Source organism: Notolepis coatsorum (genome assembly GCF_963971535.1).
Source record: "Notolepis coatsorum genome assembly, chromosome: 8".
In the NCBI taxonomy this organism is placed as follows: Eukaryota; Metazoa; Chordata; class Actinopteri; order Aulopiformes; family Paralepididae; genus Notolepis; species Notolepis coatsorum.
In genome coordinates, this window is record NC_140172.1 from 65,521,639 (window position 1) to 65,548,541 (window position 26,903).

Here is a 26,903-nt window from a genome sequence, read left to right on the forward strand (position 1 = left end):
ACGTGCAGGGGCACCCTCAACCGGAGAACCGGGAGTTGACACTGCAGCAACACACCAGAGAACCAACCACCCAGGCATCACCCCATGCAATGGTTGGTCCCATAACCCCCAGGAAAGAAACCCCAAAACACATCTGCGGCACCGCCGCAGCCCGCGTTCTGGTTTCCAACAGGGCTATCCCGGGCCTACGGGTCAACGAGCATCACCCCGGACCGGGCCCGGTGATACGGGGAGCACAGGGTCCCCCGAGGAGGTTAAAACCACCCCAACAGGCCCCTCAGCGTCAAACGCAAGAGAAGAGCGTAAAAAATGGAAGACCAGCCCCAGCACCCCGCACTCGGTATTCCCAGGAGGTCACCCAACCAAGTACCAACCAAGACCAACCCGCACAGCGGCCGAGATCCGACAAGATCGGACGCGTACAGGTCGGCACGGCCGTAAGCCATTAAGACAGTGCAGAATACAACGCACCTAACAAGGGTCCCATAACGCTCAACCCTGTGACACCCGGATCGACCCAGCATTTTTCCCCCTGAAAAAACCCCAAGTCCCTCAGGGTACCAGAACAGCAGATCTGCATCCCCAGCGGACAACGGGTGTAACTGGACTGGACCAGCGCGACCAGAACCAGTCCCGTGCCCTAATCACGCCGACCTGCCAACCCCAGGAGAAGGGGCAGATATGCGTGTTTGATCCCAACATAAAAAAGAAGGCGCCACCCAGACGTGTCGGTATGAACCGCGCCCGGTGGCCCACCCCTAGGGCGTGAGACCCTTCCCCATATGTCCAGACCCATTCCGTCATCATCCCCTGACATGAACGGGAACCCATCGACAACACACAGGGTGTCGGAAGAGGAAAAAACCCCCATCCCAATTGCTCCATAAAAACGCTGTTTCACCCAAGCAATCAAGGCGCGCTAGTCAGCCAATGGCCCAAAAGCACATCCTGAGCCAGCACTATGTGTGCGTTTGGACATACCCACATCAACAACAGGTCGTTTAGACCACCATATTGAATCCCCAAGACGCCCAGGGAAACGACAAGAGGGGCGAGATGCAATCAACTCCATGAATGAATGAATGAAAAAATTTACCCAACAGACTGCAGAAAAGGGTACAACCCAGTACGGCAATACACACAACAGGTTAAGGGGAGGCAGACCTGAGAAAGACGTTTAGTCTTGTTACCATCAGGGACCCTCATTTCCAATCCATCAAAACACATTCAACTCTTTATACAAATAAAGAAAAGGCATCACCCGTATGACCCAATCTGCACAGCTGGGAGTAAAAAACCCTGTTTTTCACATGATTTCAATCCAGTCACTCCTTTTAATCAGAGTGTAAGACCAGACCCTCCCAGAAACACCTTCCCACATGAGACCACGGTCAAGAAAAAAGATATGTAAACTGTGAGACACGTGACCAAAAGACTCAAGTTTGACACATAAACCGGGCGCAGCAGGCCTGTGAGCCCTGGCGTCGCCATAGCAACAACGCTACAACGGGCGGGAAAACCTACCGGATCCTGTCATGTAACAGGAGTCGGTAGAATACCCCCCCCCCCCCCCACCCCCACCCCCCCCCCCCCCCCCCCCCCCTGTCAAGCACTGGCTTGGCCTGACTGGCTCAGCAGAAAAGATCAAAAATCCCCTAAACCAATCAAGTGGGGAAGGAGGGGTTTATTCGACACCCCCTCCCGAAACACACCCTTTATCCCTACACACAGAAAAACAACCGTAGCCATCTTGAAAAACCTCCGGTAGAAAACAAAGCATAGCGAAGCTAATACATTGCCCGCTACCCACAAAAAGTGTAAAAGTTTTACAACAAAACACAAGTCGCCTGTGCGTGAATCCTATACCCGTTGCCTATGTCATACATAGGAAAAACACGCTGAACGAGAGTAAGCGGCTAGGCCGTGAAATGTGTGCGTACGAGTATTACTGCAACTAAACAACACAGCATTGTGAAAACACATATACTTAGTCAAAGCAATGGAATAACACCAGTTCTAGCTGCATGTGGAGCATCAAGCTAAATAGAACCTATTACCGAGTGTACGTTGCAGACCTTGCTTAACCTCGTAACCACAACACAACTCACCCCACAACGTAAAAAAGGGCAGATTCATATATACACAGCCCCACCATATGATTTGTTTGAAGAAACACACAGTTTGTTCGGCCAAAACACAGTCCCCCTCCGTCGGGGAACTTTCTTATTATTACTAATTAAATAATGTGTAAGGCACAAAATCACAGAGGGGCCGGGGAGGGTGTAGGGGAGGGGACACGAGGGGAAAAAGTCACTCTTAACGGCGTCTGCCACCTCGCGCCGCTCGAGTCTTGCCACCCCGGGGAGCCCCGGAGGGACGGTAGGGTTACAGTCTGCTTGGACACGACGTTCCTACCGTCTCCTCCGGTCTGGGATGGGCCGGCAGTGGCAGAAGCGCCGTTTCGTCCCCTGGCCCTCTTGGCAGGGCCAGCAGCGCGCGGCGGAGGCAGTGGTAGCGGCGACGGAGACAGCTCGACGTCGCGGAAGCCTTCTGCCTCCACCGGCAAGGACGGGAGGCGTAAAATGGGGTTGGAGGATGGATCTCTCCTCTGCCATCTCTCTGCACGTTGAGGTCATCAACCGCAGGGCCTTCCCGAACAGGCCAGCGTCGAGAGGGCGGCCGTCAGAAGAGGAGCTCTCTTTTTCTCTGGCACACGGGCCTGCTCCAGCCAAAGGTGACGCTGGCCCAGGGTGGCCAGGGCGCGCACTTTCCCCATGGCTATGGCCAGCACCTGGGAAAGATGCAGGACAGCTCCCGCAGCCTGGGTGATCTGATCGCATTTCACCTCGGTCAGATCCGTGCCGCCCGTCATTATCCCGATACAAATCTAGCCAGAGTGGGCGATGTTAGACGCCGCAGCCAGCGATTGTGTACAGCGATAAATGACTGGTCACCCCAATAAGCCAATCGCCTAGCCGATTTCCCCTGGAGGACCGGCTTGCACAGTGGCTCCCACACCATATCCGGACAGAGGAGCGCGGCCATCGGACTGTCAAGCCGAGGCACGCCCTCCCCCATACCTTTGACCAACCCTGCTACCCGCGTAACCGGTACGTAGGTAGGAGTTAGTCCCATGATGTTGGCCACCGCCTGACCCCGACGAACATAGGCCCCCATCGATGGGAAAAATGGGTAGACAACGTCCACCCCTCTCACTGGGGGACGCTGCCAGGGATGGCCTATGAGGTCATCAGGGACAGGTGCAGGCAATGGCAGCGGCAGCGGCACACCGTTTGCGGTAGCGGCTACCGCCATGAGCTCGGGAAACAAGGCCCGCAGTTCCTCCTGCGAACCTTCCTCCACCGACCCCGCATCCCTCACATACAGCAGGCTGCGACTGGTCAAGGAGCCACAATCCGATGCGGCCGACAATAGGGCATCCTGCTGCTGAGGCCAAGGTGGTTCCTCGACATCCTCGAACAGGGCGCCCCATGGAGCCATTTCCCCCCCCCTCCGGAGTCTCCTGAGGAGGGATACTCTCCTCCACGGGGCCATCAAACAAAAATCCGTCCGCCTCGTCCATGAAGTCCTCAGTCTCCATCGGAAATCCCGAGCCGGACGCATCTTCGCTGGTCTCCAGCAGCTCCCCAAACCCAGGCCGTTCGCGTCTGCACGCCACCATCTTGCGACGCGAGCGAGCAGACGTGAAAAGTTTGCGTCGCAAATCCTCCGGCTCCAGAACAACCCCCCGTTCACCAACGGGCGATTCCCCAGAACCAGAGGAACCAGAGTCGAGATCAGGCCATCGCCGGAGCGACGGCACCGACCCCTCGGCTCTTCGGTGAGGAAAACTATCCACCGGCAGTCTCCCGGGCTGGGTCGGCAACCACGAGAGTGGCAACATCCCAGCACCGAGGCGCACAACGGAGGCGGGAATGGAGAACCGGTGGTGAAGAGTAGGTCTAGCGGGTCTACTCTCCGCGGAATACATTATGACCCAAACCTTTTCTTGTACAACGAAAGTGAGAGAAGAAAAGATTAAGCACAATGTAAACCAGTCACAACTCTTTTCAACTAACAACACGTCAAGTGGGGTACTACCGAGGCACTTCCTTGTGGTGAAAGCGAGAAGGAGGAGAGCAGGTGACCACACACCTGCTTATGAAGGTAAGCTGATGAGGGGTGTGGTCAGACTAATACTGGTATTAAAGGTACATTTGTGGAATTTATTCAGTGCGCATGGCGCGTACGCGAGGGAGTGCAGTAGTGATGCCAAGCAGAGCCCCTAACGGAACAGAACTATGAATGAACACAACATTAACTTGCCATCTTCAACAATACACCATACTTACGTGGTTCTTTGTCTGAAGGTTTCAATTGACACAATACATTGTCTGCTGTATATATTTAGCATGATGTGTTTTTAACCTGTTCTGTTAACTGTATGCCATATATGTTATGCTTTCTTTTTTAGCAGCTTTTAACACCAGGCCCAGGGACAACAGTCGAAAATTTGCTTTGGCTAACACTGTCTCACACATTTACTTTATGTTCATTAATGTGTGCTGTCCCTGTTCAAATACAGTTTAAACTGAAACTGAAACAATGCATTTGAACTTTGATGCTGTTCAATATTATATGAGCTTAAAGTGATGTGTCTTTAGTGTGTTGTCACAGAGTGTTGCCTGTTTCAACTATTTTCTTTATGTACTGTACAACATGGCACATTTTCTCATCTATTATATAATCTAATCTATGCACAGTTGTATCTCTATCAACATGCTCACAGTAGACTAGGGGATCAGTCCCATCTTTTGGGTTGACTAGTATCAGCCTCCAAAGCATCCTGACCCTGTACAAGAGCTACATATCTCTCTCTCTCTCTCTCTCTCTCTCTCTCTCTCTCTCTCTCTCTCTCTCTCTCTCTCTCTCTCTCTCTCTCTCTCTCTCTCTCTCTCTCTCTCTCTCTCTCTCTCTCTCTCTCTCTCTCTCTCTCTCTCTCTCTCTCTCTCTCTCTCTCTCTCTCTCTCTCTATCTCTCTCTTTCTGGACAGCCTGTATGTGGTGGAAGGCTCTGATTAATAAGTGATGAAAACAAAACAGCGGTAACCCCTCAGATCAATTACTTTGAAAAGAGGAGGAGAGAGAGAGAGAGAAGAGGAAGAGGCGGAGGAGAAGGAGAAGGAGGAGACACAGACATGGGGAAATAGTGTGAGAGAGAAATAGAGTGTGAGAGAGAGAGTCAGAGAGTGAGATAGATAGAGAGAGAGTGAGATATATATACAGTGAGAGAGAGTGGGTGAGATAGATAGATAGAGAGATAGAGAGAGAAAGAGATGGAGAGAGAAATAGAGAGAGAGAGAGAGAGAGAGAGAGAGAGAGAGAGAGAGAGAGAGAGAGAGAGAGAGAGAGAGAGAGAGAGAGAGAAAATTGGATAGAGATACTGTAGATAGAGAGAGAGAGTTTTTGAGTTTAAACAACACTTTATTTATAAATCATTCTATATCTTACACAGTCATCTGTACATATCACTCGTCCTCTTTTCAAGAACACTAAACAAACATTGATTGAAAAAAAATTAAAACACCAACAACAAACCAACCACAAAGATCTCAGCTCAGCTCAGCTGCCAATACCAGCTCATCTGCTACTACAGAGCCCAACACTCCTTTATGCGCCATATCAATGAACTGATCCAGGTTGTTCATTGCTCTATAATAATTTTAATCTATTCTCAGTCTGGCTTTGACCATCTTACTGAACAGACACACAGCATCATGATCCATGACCTGTTCGACCTTGTTCCTCCTGCTGAGGTACACAGCCATCTTTGCTCTTTTTAAGATAAGGTTAAAAAGATGACTCTTTTTTGCTGTATTTATAACCCAGAATGTACCTGTCTCTTGAGAACTCCTCTTCACCAGACTGGAAACACTTCTCTAGTAAAAGTAACAGAGGCAGCAGTCTGGAACAGTCCAGAAAACAGTGGAAAACTGTTTCCCTTTGTGCACAATAAGGACAGTCATGTGAGACATTAGGGTTCAACAGGGAAATAAAAGCATTGGCAGCCACTATTCCATGTAAAACCCTCCACTGCAGATCGCCAATTTTCTTGAATAATGGTGGTTTGTACAATGCTCGCCACTCTGGTTTCACTTCATCACTGAGACCAAGATGGGCTCTCCAGGGAGTGTCACCTCTCCCATTGAGCTTCTCCTTGTGAAGAACCTTGACCAACATTTTGTACAGACACTTACCACTAACCTCATTAAAAACCACAACAGAAGAGTCTCCCATTTCTAAAGGAGGCCCTGTACAGTTTTTAAAATCAGGCTGCAGTTTTAAAGGAGGAAAAATATCCTCATTTTTGGGATGAAGAGACCCGTTTTAATATTTTGTCAACATGAGACGTTCTGTCTCACTCTGAGTCCCTGCTTCCATTTGCCCAGCATCATGCTGACCATCCTGATGGACTTCACCTCCAGACGTGAAGCCAGGGCAGCAATCGTCCATGTTTGCCCCTGTTAAGTCCACAACATGGCCCAGTGTAGTGACATTTGACCTTTGACCTGCCCGGAGAGTGACAGTCCCGGCCCACCAGCTATGTCCAAGCGTGCTCCCAGCACAACTGGCTCCTTTAAAATCAGAACAGTGACTTTGAGTAGTCAGTGTTCCTCTCTCGAACATACTCCATGTTTTAAAGAGTACATGGTAAAAAACAGGTAGACCATTTAAACGAGCACTGCTAAAATCCATTAAAAACAAGAAATTTGACAGTCCCAGTCCTCCAAGCTGGTGCACTATGGCACAAGCCACCGGCCTTCACACCAAGTCGTTTGGTCCATAAAACAGTCTCTAGATGAATTGGAGTCGAAAAGTCACACGCCCTACTACCCAGATGCACAAGACCCTGCCCTACTTCATCCTTGGGCAGGTACAAAACACTCTGGGGCACCCAGTGCAGCTTGTCCCAGAAAAAGTCTAAAATACAAGCCTGAAGTTTAGGGAGAAGGTCTACTGAGGGGGTCAACCCATGTCAGGCGATGCCACAATGTAGAAGACACCAGGTTCCATTACTGTTATTGTGGTGAGCACAGCAAAGAGATTACAGATAACTTTTTTTTTCAGGAGGGGGAAGTGAGTATGGGTTGAATTACTCAGACACAAGAGGACTGTGCAGCTTACAGTGTAGACTTAGAATTCTAAGATAGAATTTTAAGAAAACATTCCAAAAAAAGTTACATATTGAAGTGAATATTTTTTATATTGTTGTGTTACACATATATTGTGGTTTATAATAATAATAATAATAATAATATAATAATAATAATAATAATAATAATAATAATAATAATAATAATAATAATAATAATAATAATAATAATAATAATAATAATAATAATAATAATAATAATAATAATAATAATAATAATAATAATAATAATAATAATAATAATAATAATAATAATAATACAATACAATACATTCTATTCATCACAGTTCCTGCCATGATCACCAGCCACCCCAACACCACCATGGCCAAGAAGGGTCAGACCAAAGAGTTGAACTGCACAGCGCGCGGCGAGCAGCCCATCATCATCCGCTGGGAGAGAGGCGACACCGTCATCGACGCAGAGAGGAACCCACGCTACTCCATCACCATCAACAAGAAGGGAGACGAGGTCATCTCCACCCTCAAGGTCAGACACAGCACCAAAACAAACGCCCCTGAGGCTCTCCACTCCTGTTGAGGAGAACTTCAAAATGTATCTCCTGTCCTGCCAAATATCAAGTCAGGTCAGGTCAAGTGTTTCTTTATTAATCCCCTTGGGGGAAATTCAGGTGTCATAGCAGCATGGGGGTCCAGGTAAGATAGGTAATAAATAATAATAATAATTGAGCATATAACAAAGTACAAAGTAACAATGATGATAGTGATAATAATAGTGATATCGGTAGTAGTAGTGAACGGTAGTGAGTGGCAGGGTTGAATCAGACAGTAGTAATAGTGATGATGTAATATGGTCCAAACCATAGTAGCACACTGCACCAGAGTCTGTGCAGTGTTTATTATTAAGAGTCAGATGGTCCTGACAGTTCTCAAGTTATATATAATTGTTTGCACAGATTGTAGATTGTTTACTATTTGTATATTATATATACACCCCCCCCCCCCCCCCCCCGCCCCCCATATTTAGGTTTGGAAAATGTGGCCCCAACATCTAAAACACATGGGAGTGGGGTGGCGTGGCTCAGAGGTAGAGCGGGTCATCCAATGATCGAAGGGTTGGTGGTTCGAATCCCGCTCAAGCCCATGTCCATCCCACTGCCGTTGTGTCCTTGGGCAAGACACTTAACCTACTTGCCTCGTATGAATGTGTATGCATGTGAATGAATGTTGGTGGTGGTCGGAGGGGCCGTAGGTGATGATTATTCGCCACGCTTCCGTGAGTCTGCCTCAGGGCAGCTCTGGCTGCAATTGTAGCTTACCACCACCGGTATGACTCTGTATGAACGAATAATGGACTCTGTAAGCGCTCTGGGGTCACTGGGGTGTCATGAAGAGCGCTATATAAATCCAATCCATTATTATTATTATTATTATTATGGGAATCTTTTATCACATGTCACCCTTTTGTAACACAGTTATCATCGCTTTCTCCACTCAAGCGACAGTATCTTAAGACAACAATCTGCCTTCCTTCAAGACACCATCACTTGTTTCACGTTTATTGATTTCACCGATGAGGCAGATTCCTTTCACTTGTTTTAAGAGAAAGAAGCGTTTGAGACTCAGTACAGGTGTGCTGTTCGTTCACAGCTGAACCCTGCGGAGCGCGGCGACTCTGTCTTCTTCTCCTGCCACGCCATCAACTCCTACGGAGAGGGGCGTGGCCTCATCCAGCTGACCGTGCAAGGTGAACACACACATGCATGCACATGCACACACACACACACACACACACACACACACACACACACACACACACACACACACACACACACACACACACACACACACACAACATTAGAGCTGTCCCCGAAACCTGTTTTTGGGCTTCGAACTTCGTCAGGGTTTTTCCGAACCTATCGTTTTTAATTACAAAAAAAAATCTATTTATTATTATTATTTTCTTTTATAAAATATCCTCAAACTAAATCCTCAATTTGAATAAAGTGATTAATCTGATTAAATTAGTCTATTTTTTTATTAAATCAACTTTCTTTAATTAATATAACTCATCAGTTTTGTCAATATAAATAATCCAATAAGGGCACGGTTGGTAAGTGATGGTGACGTCTTGATGGAGCTCCGAGTGCCAACCGGATGCAGAAAGGCTACATCATTATGATAAATGTTTTATTAAAATGTTTATGACGAGTCATATACTATAATAGTATAATACTATAATATAGTGTAGCCAAATCTTTATCTGCAACTGTGAAGAAAACCCCCATTGGTTTAAACAGAATGAATAGACACATAAAAAAAATATATAAAAAAAAAGTTAAATAATTTTTTTTATATTTTTTATTAAAAATAAAAAATTCTAATGTTGATTTAGAATTCGAACGCCAATGTAATGAACGAAGGTCCGAACGTTCGAACGTTTGGGCTCAGCCCTAACAAACATACCAATGGCCGTAGAGGTGGTGTTTCTAAGGGGAAATGCGTGTACATTTTGAGCTGCATGAACTTTTCAGACACGTTTTAGTATGTTTTCAAACACGTTTTAGTATGTTTTCAAACACCTTTTTAGTATGTTTTCAAACACTTTTTTAGTATGATTTCAAACGTGTCATCATTTTAAGTAACAAAGTACTCTAGGGAAGTGCTGTTCTTAAGTGCAGTTCACAAGTGCAGTATGCTACATGTTTTACAGTAACTATACAGGTCCTACCCCATTCATCAAACGATTTGTCAAGAAACCAAAACATTAATTGTGTTTTAATTTAGTTTAATTCTGTCTATACTGAGTTTATACCAATCTACTCCATTCACTGCCCACAACTGCCTTACACTGTAATCAACTAACTACCTACCTACACCTATATCCATATACCATAACACTGTATGATAGCCATGTATAATAATACTGTATACGTGTGTGTGTGTGTGTGTGTGTGTGTGTGTGTGTGTGTGTATATATATATATATACATATATATATATTAGGGATGTCCGATATTATTGGCCTTATTATCGGCCTACCGATATTATCGGGCGATATTGGCATTAAAATGTAATATCGAAAATTATCGGTATCGGTTTTACATTTTTTATTTTTACATTTATTTAACCTTTATTTACCCAGGCAAGCAAGTAAGAACAAATTCTTATTTTATTTATTGTCAAAAGTATGCATAATGTTGAACAAGAGATATGTAATGTTAATTACCGTAATGTTAATTACCTGATTTCTTCTTTTTTTTTTTTTTAAAACCAATACCGATATTTTCAGATATCACATCTTTATGCCAATATCGGTAGGCCGATAATATCGGACATCCCTAATTTGAATCAAATCTAATTGAATGTAGTATGGAAGCGTATGAATGTGTCCTGTTGTTCGCACTCTAAGTGTATTTAAAGGTGCTATAGATAACATTCAGCACACTTGAGCACTGGCATGTAATTTATCCAATCATGTGCATTCCACGTGGGGGAAATGGGAAGTAGGGAGGGGATATAAGCACACAACATGTAAACAACAACATTAAGTTTGGACCCGTTTTTACAATTTAACATTTTCATGATGAAAAAATTCATTTAGAAAAAATGCATGATTAGTCTACATAACATTTTTGTCTATAACACCTGTACGTTTTTTTTCTGGATATTAAACTGCCATGTGAGTGCTGTTAGTAAACTTCAAACTTGAAACACACACAGAGCCCCCGGACCCTCCAGAGCTGGAGGTCAGAGAGGTGAAGGACAGAAGCATGAATCTACGATGGATCCAAAGATTCGATGGCAACAGCATCATCACCAGCTACGATATAGAGTACAAGAACAAATCAGGTAAAAAATACTTTATTTATCCAGCAACAATATAGAGTACAAGAACAAATCAGGTAAGAATACTTTATTTATCCAGCTACGATATAGAGTACAAGAACAAATCAGGTAAGTCTTAACAATCTTTATTTATCGAGGGACAATTTGCTGAGATCTGGGTATTTTTATTCCACAATGTTTCACACTCGCACAGTCCTACATATTGATATCTGGGATCTGTCCCAGCACTGCCATATAGTCTTCGTTTTTTTATTTATTTTTAATCTTTTCCTCCCTCCTTTTTCCTCCGTTTTTCTCCCATCCCAATGTTAGTCGTTATGCCAATTCCCAATCCCCTTCCTGGTCGCTGCGCACCTACCCCCTACAGTCGGTCTGGGAGAGTGGAGGCTATCACATGCTTCCTCCGACACATGTGTAGCCAATCAACCGCTTCTTTTCACCTGGCAGCACGGACTCTCACTGAGAGGGTGTAACGTGTGGAAGGATCACACTACCCCTTAGATCCTTTCCTCGCTGAGCAGGCGCCCCGACCGAACTGTAGGAGTCGCTGTTTACAACAACCAGGACCCACCCACCGGCTTTCCCACCCTCTAACACTGCCAATTGTGTTAGTACGACGGCCGGCCAAGCCGGAAGCAACGCAGAGAGCTGGACTCGATACCAGTATCTCCTGCGTTGGTGGCAAGAGCCTTGCCCACTGCGCCGCCCTTGCCATATAGTCTTCTAATGTTGGCCACTGGAGCAGTTTGTGCTTGAATGCCTTGCTCAAGGTTGAATGCCTTGCTCAAGGTTGAGAACCTTCCTACCCACATTTCTCTGCCAGGTCTGGGGTCTGGCCCGCTACTCTAAGTCAACGCCTAATTCAACCTTCTTTTCTCATATGCATTTTAAAGGAAAGATCTGCCAAATATTTCAAATAGGCTTTTATATCAAATAGACTTTATGTTTAAAAAATTTAAATGACCTTGGATTATCTCTGAAATCTCCCCCTGTTGGAGAAAGGAAGTCAAGGCTTTCTTTTGATGTGGAATAATTAAAATACATATTATTTTTGGTTGACCTTGTTTTGGCAAAACTGCCTTCAAGAGACCCCCGTAATGATTAAGGTTAGTTGAAACGTGAAAATTAAGTATTTCTTTCCTACACTCTAGTATCTCTCTATCTCACTCTCTCTCTTTACTTGTACCTCTAGTATCTCTCTCTACTTGTTCTACAGACTCTTAACCTCTCTCTCTAGTCTAGACTCTAGTATCTCTCTCTACTTGTTCTACAGACTCTTAACCTCTCTCTCTATTCTAGATTCTAGCAGGGGCGTATCTAGACCCAGCACTTCAGTAGGGCACAGAAGGGCACCAAAAACGATGAAAAAAATTTGGCCGGTTTTGGCCGGTTTGTGGGCGAAAATGGGTGGATTTTGTAACTATTTTCTTTTTAACTTTATTTCGGTTTTAGGGTTAGGTTAGGGTTATGTTATTTAATTATTTTGGGGAGCCAGCCCCCCAAACTCCTGAAATGCATAGAAATCTATGAAATAAATAAAACAATCTGACATTTATATTAAAAAGAGCTAGCCACCCAAACCCCTAAAATACATAGAAATCTATGCATTTTGGAACAGTTACTATATATATAGTCAAGAAAGCATTTAGTCATACTTAAAGTTTAAAGTGCTTTACTTGCATTGAACATTGCATTGAACATTGAACATTGAGGAGACATCATTAGAAAGCACAATGTATGTTTCCATAGTTACGCAGATGACACACAATTGTACATCTCCGCTGAACCAAATGATCACACAGCTATAAACTCCATTTCCGCCTGTCTCTTAGCAATAAACAAATGGATGACGAACAACTTCCTAAAATTAAATGAGGGCAAAACTGAAATCCTACTAGTCGGTCCTATAACAAAAAGAGAAATGTTACAGAGCAATATGGGGCAACTTACTCCTTGGATCAAACCCGAAGTTACAAGTAAGTAACCTACACTGGCTTCTGGTAACATTTAGAATTGATTTCAAGGTCCTCCTCCTTATATACAAAGTATAAACATTGCGATCATCTACTACTGGTCTATTGAAGGTTTCAAGCCACAGTCTAAAGAAAATTAGGGATGCAGCCTTTGCTAACTATGCACCAAAGTTATGGAACACACTACCTATGGACTTTAGGGAAGCTAGATCTCTTAATATTTTCAGAAATAAGCTAAAAACGTACCTCTTCACCATAGCCTTCTAATACACCCCGCTGTTGATTGTACTGTAGCACTATTTTACTCTGGCCATTCTATTGCATAATTTTACTATCTATTCTACTATTCTATTATTGCGCTGTATTATTGGTGTGCAAACCAGTCAACTTACAAAAAAGAGCCTGTTGGAGGATTTCAACAAAATAAATGCAGTGCAAAATATTTCACTATAATATTTCAAAGCGAAGTAAAAAATATTATAATAATTATTTGATCATGTTAAATGATCATTTGATCATGTTAAAAAAGGGAAAATAAAAAACATTTGTAAAAAAAAAAAAAAAAAAAAAAAAAAAATTATCAGTGGGGCACAGATGATCATGTGCCCTACTGATAGTGGTCTAAATACGCCGATGGATTCTAGTATCTCTCTCTTTGTTCTACAGACTCTTAACCTCTCTCTCTATTCTAGACTCCAGTATCTCTCTCTTTGTTCTACAGACTCTTAACTTCTCTCTCTCTATTCTAGACTCTAGTATCTCTCTCTTTGTTCTACAGACTCTTAACCTCTCTCTATTCTAGACTCTAGTATCTCTCTCTTTGTTCTACAGACTCTTAACCTCTCTCTCTATTCTAGACTCTAGTATCTCTCTCTTTGTTCTACAGACTCTTAACCTCTCTCTCTATTCTAGACTCTAGTAGCTCTCTCTTTGTTCTACAGACTCTTAACCTCTCTCTCTATTCTAGACTCTAGTAGCTCTCTCTTTGTTCTACAGACTCTTAACCTCTCTCTCTATTCTAGACTCTAGTAGCTCTCTCTTTGTTCTACAGACTCTTAACCTCTCTCTCTATTCTAGACTCTAGTAGCTCTCTCTTTGTTCTACAGACTCTTAACCTCTCTCTCTATTCTAGACTCTAGTAGCTCTCTCTTTGTTCTACAGACTCTTAACCTCTCTCTCCCTCTCCTACAGACTCGTGGGATCACATGTACACGACCAGGAACATCTCGCCCACCAACAACCAGGCCAACATCGTGGAGCTGCACCCGGCCTGCGTCTACAGCATCCGCATGTACTCCTTCAACAAGATCGGTCGCAGCCTGCCGAGTAAGGAGCTGACTATCAGCACAGAGGAAGCACGTAAGCACCTGTCCTTCCTTCCTTTCCTTTTTGTTTTACATTCATGTTTTAAAGGAGAATTACACCCATTTTCAGACCTATGTATGGTCTAATACGGTCCAGAAATTTTAGTAAACCTGAAAAAATCGATAAATCCTCAGTGCTGTGTGTCTCTTGGATGAGCATCACATCAATATTTATATCTATTAATTTAAAAAGAAATTAGACAATTCTATTTGTCTAATGTAATGTGGTTAACTGAGTTAGTAGAAACTCAGCATGAGGCAAACTAAGAACATCTGGAAAACATACTAGAAATAACATTTAACATCTGGAAAACACACTAGAAATAACATTTAGCAAATATATGCACACGTCCACTGGAGAGAGGCATGGGATTTTATGAATCGATTCAAGTGAAACTATTCCATATTGATTATTTTCTATATTTCTATATCTTTTCTGCGCTGATCCAGTGGTGGAGGTTCTGCATTGTTCCTCAAGTCTCCATTTACCCAACAACTAGTCAAACATGTTGGAAACACACACACACACACACACACACACACACACACACACACACACACACACACACACACACACACACACACACACACACACACACACACACACGTAATCTCTTGTATAGCCATGTCTTACATGTATTTGGCATCTCGCTCCAACAGAGCCTGATGGACCACCCATGGACGTCATCCTCCAGCCAATGACATCTCAGAGCATCCGGGTCACATGGAGGGTAAAATATCTATTGCTATTATTACTTCAGAATGCATGTCAGGGATGTAAAAGTACATTTCTATACTATACTATAGAAATTATTAAAATGTCGACTAATCGATTAGTTGATTTAATCGACAAATCTGTAAAGTTTTCCACATGCAGCAATGTGAAAGCACCTCTTCAAATCTCATACTTACCAGAGAGTTGCTTGTAAAACAACTTTATACATTGCTTTTATTCTGTAAATGTTATGCCTTTGTCTATTTTATGTCCATTTATGTATATTTTGCTGCTGTCTATTTGTACATCTGCACACTATGAATTGCTTCTATTCTGTCAATGTTATTAAAATGTTATGCCTATGCCTAACTCCATAGGCATAATGGTACTCCATTCCATAATGGAGTACCTATGTAAGCCCTACAAAAAAAATTATTAAATACAAATACAAATCTTTATTTCTGACATTTCTCAGGCTCCAAAGAAGGAGCTGCAGAACGGGGTGATCCGGGGCTACCAGATTGGCTACCGGGAGAACGGGCCGGGCAGCAACGGCCAGTACACCATCGTGGAGATGAAGGCCACCGGGGACAGCGAGGTGTACACCCTGGACAACCTGAAGAAGTTCTCCCAGTACGGTGTGGTGGTCCAGGCCTTCAACAGAGCGGGCACCGGGCCCTCCAGCACCGAGATCAACGCCACCACGCTGGAGGACGGTAGGGAAGCCAGGAGAGAGGGGGGGTTCTGTGGGAAACATGTAATAACTTACTCAGTCGATGGATCTGGTTAATACAATTTATTAACTCAGAATGAAAGTATTGAATACAGAATAGTCAGAGAATGGCTGAATGGCTGAGTGACTAGCTAGGAGACCCGGAAGTAAGGGCCCTTTCTCACTCACGTTTGGAGATCGAATCACCGCCCGGAGCACGGGGGGGAGTGTTCTCACTCACCCCTTTTGCGATGCGAAACGGCGCTGATTCGTTTCACCCCCCGCTGAACGGGATCAGTTGGATTAGGTGGTCTCGGAATCTGGCCGTGCGGGTGCGGGGGGCGTGACACACACAACGTCGTTACTGTCATGCTTGCTTGAATTTTGGGCAGATAACACCACACACAAAACATGAAGTTATTGTTATAAGGACCCCAGTCCAAGCTACAACAGTCTGCATTCCCTTAACAATTGTTTGTATTGAGCCGTATTGTATTGTACCCATATGCAATATGTTAAATAAAGTTTACATCCATTCATTCTGCTAGCATTACCGATTCGGCGATTGCATGAGCAGCTGGCTAACGTTAGCTATCAGACCCTGTTAGCTCAGAGCTCCTCTTTCAATCTTAACAAGCATTAAACAAATGGCCCAGTCATCTATTCACCGTTGTTTAATACACACGGTGTTGTCTCTAATGTTATCTAGCTACTGATGGCTCCCGATATCATCAGTTTGGTGCTGGCTAACTAGCGTGAGCTAACGTTAGCTTCTAGCCACAATGCTATACTGTTATAATGGCATCTTCCATTCACGTTAGCATGCAGCTAACAATGTAGCTAACAAAAGTCACCGATCTTTTTTGAGACTAAACTATCCGCTCTTGGTGGTCACTTGTGTTGATGTTAGTTTTGTTTCATCAACAAATGACAGGCAGAACACACAGTGTATGTATCCGTTTTGTTTATTGCACGTTCTTTGCTGAAAAGAAAGTGCTACAGGCTATACTAGACTAGGCTAAGCTAACTAGCGTTAACCGTTAGCTTAGCGTTAGCCCTGGGAAACGCTCAAAAGCGAACTCTACAACACCATCCATTCGTGATAAAATGGGGTGGGTTATATTGACAAGGCTTGACAACAGAGGTTCAAATATAACTTCATATTTATTGCTTATTTATTCATTTTATATCAGCATTCAGTCTCCAGCGCCATGTTAACACTTCCTGTGTTTACATTTTCGAACGTGACATCATCACCTACGGCAAGCGTAAACGCTCAAAAGGCAAACCGTAAACAGAACCCGGAACGAAACAAGACTGCAGTGTGTACGCAAACTAGAGGGGGGAGAGGGGGGGGGGAGTTCGCATCAGATCTCGGAACAGGCCAGAACGGAACGAAATAGAAACGAATAGGGTGAGTGAGAAAGGGCCCTAAGAGACCGAATCACAGAGAGGGGGCTCCTTTATACCCAGGAGAGGGGAGGGGGGACACCATAAACTGGAGGTTTAGGGGAAGGGAGGGGATAAAGATACGTCCTTATGAGAAGACAAGTCTGTTATGGGACAGAGGGAGGAGACAAGCTCCTATTTCCCCCACAGTTCCCATACCAAAATTAACTATGTAGTATTATATTAGGGGTGGGCGGTATAACGGTTGAACTGGTATATCGGTAGAAATCCGTGCCACGGTAGAGATTTGACTCTACAGGATGTACTGGTAGAAGGCTACTTTTAGGCTCTTTGAATGTAAAAATACTTTGTCACATTGACAAATGTAACACACAATGCAAACAAAGAAGAAGAATTAGTTTGAAAGAAAGAAAGGTGCTTAGATAGGGTTGGGTTTAAAAAGTCAGACCTTGAGCAGAAAACTATTATCTCCAAGCAATGTCGAGCGAGTGTTGTTGCTGGATGCATCGTTAGCCGAGTGGCTTTGCGGTGGCTATCTGTATGACAAAAAAAGTAAGCGGTAGAAGGACATTACAAATTCCATCATGGAGTACCTATGTAAGGACATGGTGCCTATACAAACAGTTGAGCGAATGGGGTTTAAGACGTTTCACTCATATTTGTAACTAAAATAGATGTGTGTGAACCAGAAAATTTCAGTTTAATCATCTGTACATTGTATATTACTATTGCACTTCACTGTTACATTTGCACTGCTCTACCACTGCACATAAATTGGGCATTTTCTTTCAATGGTGGTCGGTCACTGTCATGTACGAAGGTCTAACGACCGCACCGAATGGTGTCTGGAGCAGGCTGTACATGAACAGAAACAGCCTCCCTCAGTAAATGTTTTCAAAAAAGTCCCGGGCAGGTAGGTAATAACAAACACAAGACGTTGTTCCAAAATAGTAATTGATATTTATTATGCCGGGTAGGAATTTAAACCTCCACTGATGGTTAGATCGGCCACAAAGGGAAAAAACAACCCACAAACAATTAACAAACAGGGAGAGGGATAAGGGGAGAACAAACAAGGGAAGTATAATAATAGACAAGTCTGGACAAACAAAGAAACACCGCTCTAACCATGCCGCTCACAGTTTAGGATGAACACCACTCTAACCATACAGCTCACGGTTTAGGATGAATCTAGGAAGGCCAACAAGATCTACATATATATACTTAAACGTACAAGCTCACCTTCTTAAACAAAGAAACACCACTCTACCCATGCCGCTCACAGTGTAGGATGAATCCAAGGTGGCCAACAATATATCTATCTCCCACAAACATGTAAAGAACAATGGCAACCTCACTCTACTCATGCCACTCTACTCTGTCGTTGGCAATTGACTGAGAATGAGGCGCCCAGACGTGTGTGTGCTGTCAGGTATTTGGCTACCCATCCCTCTCGAGGTGATTGCCAATCAGCTGTCATTCATTAGACAATCAGCACTCTTCAGTAGGGATGGGCAGCACCTGACAGGGAGAGAAGAGACAGCATTAGCTCTCATGTTCACACACACACATCATATACAAAACATAACACATTAAATATACTAACCTGATGTTCAGAAGGTGTCATAAATACAGTAATAATGGTAATGACCAACCCACGTACCCAGGTACGTCACACCTCCCCCATAAGAGCGAACCTGTAGGGTTAGCAAAACATTATTACTTATTACCCAACATCCGATTAGTACCACCCACCAGGAAAACAGAAACAACAACAACCTCTACTTTGACAGGCCGCACCGCCGATACCGTCCTGTCAACAGGAGACAACAAACTGGAAACTTCCTGGGAAAACAAATAAAACACCAAAAAATCATCTCATCGCGCTTAACAGGACAGCACACAGGGAAACAATCTTCTCTCCTGTTGCGTCACAAAAAACAACATGGTCAGGATCCAAAATGATGCCACTCAAATTAGAACCTTGGTACCGGCTGGAACAATAACTTTCCTCAGAGGTATCACCTCCGGGAAACGGGTGGAACCACATATAATTGTCAACATGTAATGATTTTCCGCCCTTGTTTTAGGCAGATGACAGACACATGTTCAAAAGGTTCCCCCATGTCCGGAATGGAGCGCAGGGGAGCCGGATGCACCCCCTGATTTGACGTCCCCCACTATTACAAAAGTCTGTTTCCTACTAGCAGTAGCACTGGCCACTGCCGCAAAACAACTTGATAGGCAGGAATCACTGTGCTGAGCAGCGATCAATGCTTGACGAGTCTGTGGTAGTGAAACGCCAGCAGACTTGGGAATTACCAGCTTCCCCTGAACGCTACTTACAGCAACCTCTTCCATCCTTCCAATAGATGGCCCCCTGTCCTCAGCGATAGCCTCGCTACTGACAGTCACTCAACGCCAAAGCTTGAGTTCGTTTCCTGTCCCGTGCCTTGGTGACAACACAAGCAGAAAAAACATTGGGGTGATTATTAATCAATACATCACAACACAAGCCAGTTAACACTTTGGCTGCCATGGGTTAAATTAATGATATACCATAGATTGCCAGCGCTATTTGTCTATGGAGAAAGTCCCCTTCTTTGCAGGGCTATAACTTTTTAAATTCTATTGCTACATTGCCATTATTAGGGCCCATTCAAAGTCCTATATGTATTGTTCATTGTGTAGCAACGTTAAACTTTTTCATTCACATATTCATAGTAAAGTATGGTCTAATGTATAAGTATGTTTTCATCTCTTTCTGCAGCTTTCTCCAGAACGTGATATATAGCCCCAAATGCATTATATTGATGATGAAATACAGTTTGATGGCAATCAGCGCGATATAAAAAATTCCAACTAGACGTACTTCTAGAAGTTACTACACGTCATCTGATGTTGACCGGATGGGCGAGGGGGCGTTTATAATTCCGTGGGCAGCGTTATACCAATCATCTAATGTGGGTCAAATGTTGATAAAAGCAGTTAGTATCGAAGATGGTAACGTTACACGCTGAAACTCACCCCAGTCTCCGCGCGCCGTTGGGCGATCATCGTCGAGTAGAAATTTTATCATTATGGGATATATTATTACCCGGTCCATCTCCAGCTTGTATAATGGTATATACGTCCAAATCATGTTGTTTATCGAGTTATTGGCAATCGATCGCTATGTAGAGTGACGAGCTAGAATGCCGGAACCTATCCCGAGTGGCCGGAAGCAATACAGACATCTAGCACAACCTCCACTGTGCTTCCTGTTAAGCGGTTGCGCGATCGGCCACCAGATGGCGCTCCTGAACCGCCAGAGAGCTCAGTGGGTCCTGCTGGTGGTTCTCAGGCCAGCGGAGGGACATTATGGATCAGATCGCAGATTTTTGAAATATTGATATAAAGACGACGTACAGCGTCCCCCGGCAACTTTAGCATCGCCAGCAAAGACGTTGTAAATCGTTTTTAGGCAGTCAAAGTGTTAATGGAGCGTTTTCAACCTCCCACACAGGGATCACACTCTCCCCAGCAATATCGTTCCCCATGATAAACTCAACGCCCTCCACAGAGAAACATGGGCGAACGGCGACCGGAAAACAACCTGTGATAAGATCTGACTGTATACATGCACCTTATGTAACGGCACGCGCATACACCCCATTTCTATACCTCTTACCATCACACTAGACTGACAGTAAGAGTTTTCATTCAGCGGTAAGACATCAACCAGGATGCACTCTGTACTCTGTACTCCATACTCTGTACTCTGCACTCTGTACTCTGCACTCTGCACTCTGCACTCTGCACTCTGCACTCTGCACTCTGTACTCTGCACTCTGTACTCTGCACTCTGTACCCTGTACTCTGCACTCTGCACCCTGCACGGTGTGTACTCTGTACCACAGAATATAGTTATGAAAGAAAGTATACTCCCGTAGCAACACACAATACTACCCACAATACTACACCGAATCAGACTTCAATAAGCCCCACAAAATAGCCACTCACCTATAGTACTCAATAATGTCCCTGTGCAACACTCAACAGCCACATTATGCAGTATGACACCCTGACCAATTCGATTCAATATCCACATCTAACATTCATGAAAACAATAAATGTCGGTTCTAACCACCTAATTAGGATCACACTGGGTAACACTAACTACCCCGTCTAAACTACTTCCCTAGCGGAATGAGGACTACACAGGACTACACATAACTTCAGTCGCTTACCGATTTCATTGCGCACTCCACTGGAATAGACGACGCGTGCCCCCCTCCCCCTAACCAAGCAGGTGATCCACCCTTTACCTATGTGGAAAAAAATAGAATGGTTAAGAGCATAACTTACAACAATGGTTTACAACAGTCAAGTGTGCAGCACGGAAAAATGGATATATAATAATATAACTTACCAAATGAAAAAACGCAACCTACCTGACACGCTCCAATCGACAAGTCCACATGTCACATAACAACAAGGAACTATACAATTGTGCAAACTAACGAGCCCCCATGTCATGTACGAAGGTCTAACGACCGCACCGAATGGTGTCTGGAGCAGGCTGTACATGAACAGAAACAGCCTCCCTCAGTAAATGTTTTCAAAAAAGTCCCGGGCAGGTAGGTAATAACAAACACAAGACGTTGTTCCAAAATAGTAATTGATATTTATTATGCCGGGTAGGAATTGAAACCTCCACTGATGGTTAGATCGGCCACAAAGGGAAAAAACAACCCACAAACAATTAACAAACAGGGAGAGGGATAAGGGGAGAACAAACAAGGGAAGTATAATAATAGACAAGTCTGGACAAACAAAGAAACACCGCTCTAACCATGCCGCTCACAGTTTAGGATGAACACCACTCTAACCCCTATGTCTGGAGTGTAGGATGAACCACCACTCTAACCATACAGCTCACGGTTTAGGATGAATCTAGGAAGGCCAACAAGATCTACATATATATACTTAAACGTACAAGCTCACCTTCTTAAACAAAGAAACACCACTCTACCCATGCCGCTCACAGTGTAGGATGAATCCAAGGTGGCCAACAATATATCTATCTCCCACAAACATGTAAAGAACAATGGCAACCTCACTCTACTCATGCCACTCTACTCTGTCGTTGGCAATTGACTGAGAATGAGGCGCCCAGACGTGTGTGTGCTGTCAGGTATTTGGCTACCCATCCCTCTCGAGGTGATTGCCAATCAGCTGTCATTCATTAGGCAATCAGCACTCTTCAGTAGGGATGGGCAGCACCTGACAGGGAGAGAAGAGACAGCATTAGCTCTCATGTTCACACACACACACATCATATACAAAACATAACACATTAAATATACTAACCTGATGTTCAGAAGGTGTCATAAATACAGTAATAATGGTAATGACCAACCCACGTACCCAGGTACGTCACAGTCACCAATGGTTACAGGCAGGCAGCCATGTTGGAAGAAAGAGAACAACAACATTTTGTGCAAGACCTCTGTTACTATAGAGATACTATAGTTAATTACTATAGAAACAGCTTTTCTATGGTAAAACCACAGAAATGCTACAGGATGTTGTATGCCGCCATAGAGAACTCCCATTGACTTATTTTTCTCTCCAACTCCTTCTACGCTTCTGCACTATTGCAACAGCACTGTTTCCCACCACATGAGTTTAGCTCCAGCCCTAAATGATTGTGATTGGTTGAACAAATTCAAACAACCCAGAATGCCCCCCTCCCCCCATTCCTAAATACTAATTTATTAATTTACCTTTTTTTCTGCACTGGTACAGTGATACAATGTAGTGAGAAGACAGGCCTGGGCAATGCTATCTTGACATCTCTTTCATCTGTCAAGAGAAACAGTGGAGTCAAATGCAAAAAACAGAAAAGAGAGACTACGAATAAAAGGGGGAGCAAACGCCATTGTGCACACGCAAGCACACACACACATGTATATATACACACACACACAAACACACACACACATGCACACACACACACATGTATACACACACACACACACACTCACCTCTCAAAATGGAGGAAATTAGTTTGCTGCACATCCCCCATCATTCCTTGTGCCTTAATTAGCTCCCTCATTAGGCTAGTAGAGGGAAAGTATGCCTGCTACCTTCCTCTCTCTCTCTCTCTCTCTCTCTCTCTCTCTCTCTCTCTCTCTCTCTCTCTCTCTCTCTCTCTCTCTCTCTCTCTCTTTATCTCTCTCTCTAGCTCTGTTTCTCTCTCTGTATCTCTCTCTCTAGCTATATATCTCTCTCTCTTTATCTCTCTCTCTTTATCACTCTCTCTATTGCTCTCTCTAGCTCTGTTTCTCTCTCTCTGTATCTCTCTCTCTAGCTATCTATATCTCTAGCTCTGTTTCTCTCCGTCTTGTTCTCTTAATCTCTGGTTGCTTTCTTTCTCCTTGGTACCATTATTTTCCCCTGTAGCCCTTATCTTTATAGATAGATAGATAGATAGATAGATAGATAGATAGATAGATAGATAGATAGATAGATAGATAGATAGATAGATAGATAGATAGATAGATAGATAGATAGATAGATAGATAGATAGATAGACAGACAGACAGACAGACAGACAGACAGACAGACAGACAGACAGACAGACAGACAGACAGACAGACAGACAGACAGACAGACAGACAGACAGACAGACAGACAGACAGACAGACAGACAGACAGACAGACAGACAGACAGACAGACAGACAGACAGACAGACAGATCACAAGTTACATTTCATTCTATGTACATTTGCCCAGTTGTGATATGAAGCCAGCAAAGTGTAGTGGTACATATACAGCTGTGATATGAAGCCAGCAAAGTGTAGTGGTACATATACAGCTGTGATATGAAGCCAGCAAAGTGTAGTGGTACATATACAGCTGTGATATGAAGCCAGCTAAGTGTAGTGGTACATATACAGCTGTGATATGAAGCCAGCAAAGTGTAGTGGTATATATACAGCTGTGATATGAAGCCAGCAAAGTGTAGTGGTACATATACAGCTGTGATATGAAGCCAGCAAAGTGTAGTGGTACATATACAGCTGTGATATGAAGCCAGCAAAGTGTAGTGGTACATATACAGTTGTGATATGAAGCCAGCAAAGTGTAGCAGTACATATACAGCTGTGATATGAAGCCAGCAAAGTGTAGTGGTACATATACAGCTGTGATATGAAGCCAGCAAAGTGTAGTGGTATATATACAGCTGTGATATGAAGCCAGCAAAGTGTAGTGGTGCATACAGTAGGGGTGGACGGTATAAACGGTATACGATATGAATTTGCTATGGATTTTGACAATACCTTCATACCTTGTGACCGGTAGACTAGAGCAGCTAGTCACAGCAGTAGCAATGACGTTAACGTTACTTGACGATTCACTTGACGTTTGCAGTGGTCGTTGCATAGTGTTTAATTGTACTGAGTTTTTCTCCACTTGCTCACGGACCTTGCCATATAGTTTGGGCATTTCAATTTGGCAAAGGAGGCTGAGAGGAGACTTGCTTTAGCGCGGCAACGGGCTAACGTTAGCCGCTAAGCTAACGTACTAACGTGACTCCGCGGCACCAGTTTCATTCGTGAGGAAAGGGGGGGGGGGGGTATATTGACGAGGCTTGACAACAGAGGTTCAAAGATAACTTCACATTTATTGGCTATTCGTTTCTTTATATCGCTTTATCCATCGGGCTGCTCTCGTTTCCAACTCTGTGTGTTGACAATGACATCCTGGTGTGACGGCAACTACGCTCAAACCTCAAACTCAAACCTATTACATCACGCTCTCTCGCTCTCTCTCTACGTTGTCAAACATGTACACTAAAGTTAAGTTATGTTGGAGTTTTATTGTGTTTGAGTTGTTTGAGGGAAAGAAACCTCCTGTCCTGCAGTCGTTTTTATTTTCACTTTATGCCGCTTGATTTTATTGTATTTCATGAAAAAGTGTTTTTTTAGAGATGGAAGAAAAGGTTGAGAAAAGGTTTTGCATTTTTTTATTGCAGTTTTGCACAATAAATGTTCTTAAAATACCTCTGTACTATGTGAAATATGTCCTAGTAATACAAGAGTACAGTAATAGCTGCCAGTGTTTTACCCCTTCAGAAGCATTTATATAGACATTTTAAGATAAATGAATATACCGTGATATATAACGTTACCGTCTATGCTTCAAATTATACCGTGATATACATTTTAGACCATACCGTCCAGCCCTAACATACAGTATACAGCTGTGATATGAAGCTAGCAAAATGTAGCGGTACATATGATATACAGCACCATTAAACGATGACAAAACACCAATGTCTGGATGTGTCTCTTCCTCCGCGTGCAACTGACCTCTTCTGCGCTCTTCTCTCCAGTGCCCAGCCAGCCGCCCCAGAACGTACGAGCCATCTCCGTGACGTCCGATGAGGCGGTGATCATGTGGGCGGAGCCTCCGCGGCTGACACTGCACGGCGTGCTGAAGGGCTATCGCGTGGTGTTTTGGTCCCTCTTCCCCGACGGAGGTGGGTGCTGCGGGGGTCGGGGCCACGCCCAGGGGCCAATGCAGAGTAATTATCAGCTATCTCATTTTAATTAAACCACTAGACTCTAACTCCACGTCCCCCACTTCCTCCTCACGTGTCACCTTATGTCATTGTTGCTGTGTGTGTCAGTGTCCATATCCTCTTCCAGGGTATCTGCGGGGCATTAAAAAGTTTTAAATTCATAATTCTCAATTTAAGGCCTTAATTAAAAGGTATTAAAAAGCCTTAAATGTAATTTGCACAGGTATAAAAAAAATAATTGGGGGGCAGCCCGGCTGTCGGGACATGAAATAATATTAAATGTGAACTGTTTTTGTATTCAAGTCGTTGTTTTTTGCGGGGCTACTGGAGCTTGGTGCGTCTGGTGAGAGCTTGTATGGAATGTGAACTAATTTAAATTGGCGTGCAAGTGCACCCGCCAGTTCAGTGTCGCTATGTGTTTTTTTGGTAGTATGGCCGTGAAATCGGTAATATATTTTGCTGTGGTATTAAAAAGGTCTTAAAAAGTCTTAAATGAAAGTTGTTGAAACCTGCAGATACTGTACCCGGTCTTCATAATGCACTCCTCCGTCCCTATGCGTCTGTCTCGCTTGTTCCATCATGTGTGCGTGTGCATATATTGAGTGGGAGGTGTAGCCGTTATTTGCTGCCTATTGTTGACATGATACACGAGCGGCACTAAAAGACTTTGACTCCACACTGAGATGTCCACTGCTTTGAGAAGACGTGACCCTGTGGCTATTCCCACGTAAAGGGAAAATTATTGACATCCTCAAAGGCTTGCGCATTTGCAATTTTTCTAAAGATGGCGGTAGGGGCGGGGTACTCAAAATCAAACTGCATTGTAATTGTTTTGGTGTTCGCCCTCAAGTTCAGAGTGAAGGTACCCTTTTCATGGGATGTTTAAAGTTCAAAATAAAAGACCCTCCTGACATCAAGTCCCACCCCCAAACATCCTCCGTCACTCCATACACTCCAACTAAGACACATTGACAATGAGATAATTTGTATATTTTTAGATATTTTTTTCAAGAGCGGACATTTTCTCAGAGTAACAGTTTTGGAATCAATCCCCTGTCTAAACCTGTTGTTGTTGTTGTTGTTGTTGTTGTTGTTGTTGTTAGCCATGTTAAAACTTGTGATTGAAATCCGCTTGGCTT

The 26,903-nt window shown here is 43.8% G+C and overlaps 1 protein-coding gene across 1 annotated transcript in view; it reads left to right on the top strand.

Annotated features, from left to right (window-relative positions):
- LOC311233477 (cell adhesion molecule DSCAML1-like) overlaps positions 1-26,903 on the top strand; it is a gene marked incomplete at its 3' end in the record, with an annotated part of 149,196 nt that overhangs the window by 101,782 nt on the left and 20,511 nt on the right. Inside the window, 8 exon segments of the mRNA XM_084320445.1 lie at positions 7,500-7,699; positions 8,821-8,917; positions 10,893-11,021; positions 14,183-14,350; positions 15,016-15,086; positions 15,546-15,786; positions 25,576-25,767; positions 25,873-25,892. Coding sequence (XP_084176571.1) covers positions 7,500-7,699; positions 8,821-8,917; positions 10,893-11,021; positions 14,183-14,350; positions 15,016-15,086; positions 15,546-15,786; positions 25,576-25,767; positions 25,873-25,892 — 1,118 coding nt within the window.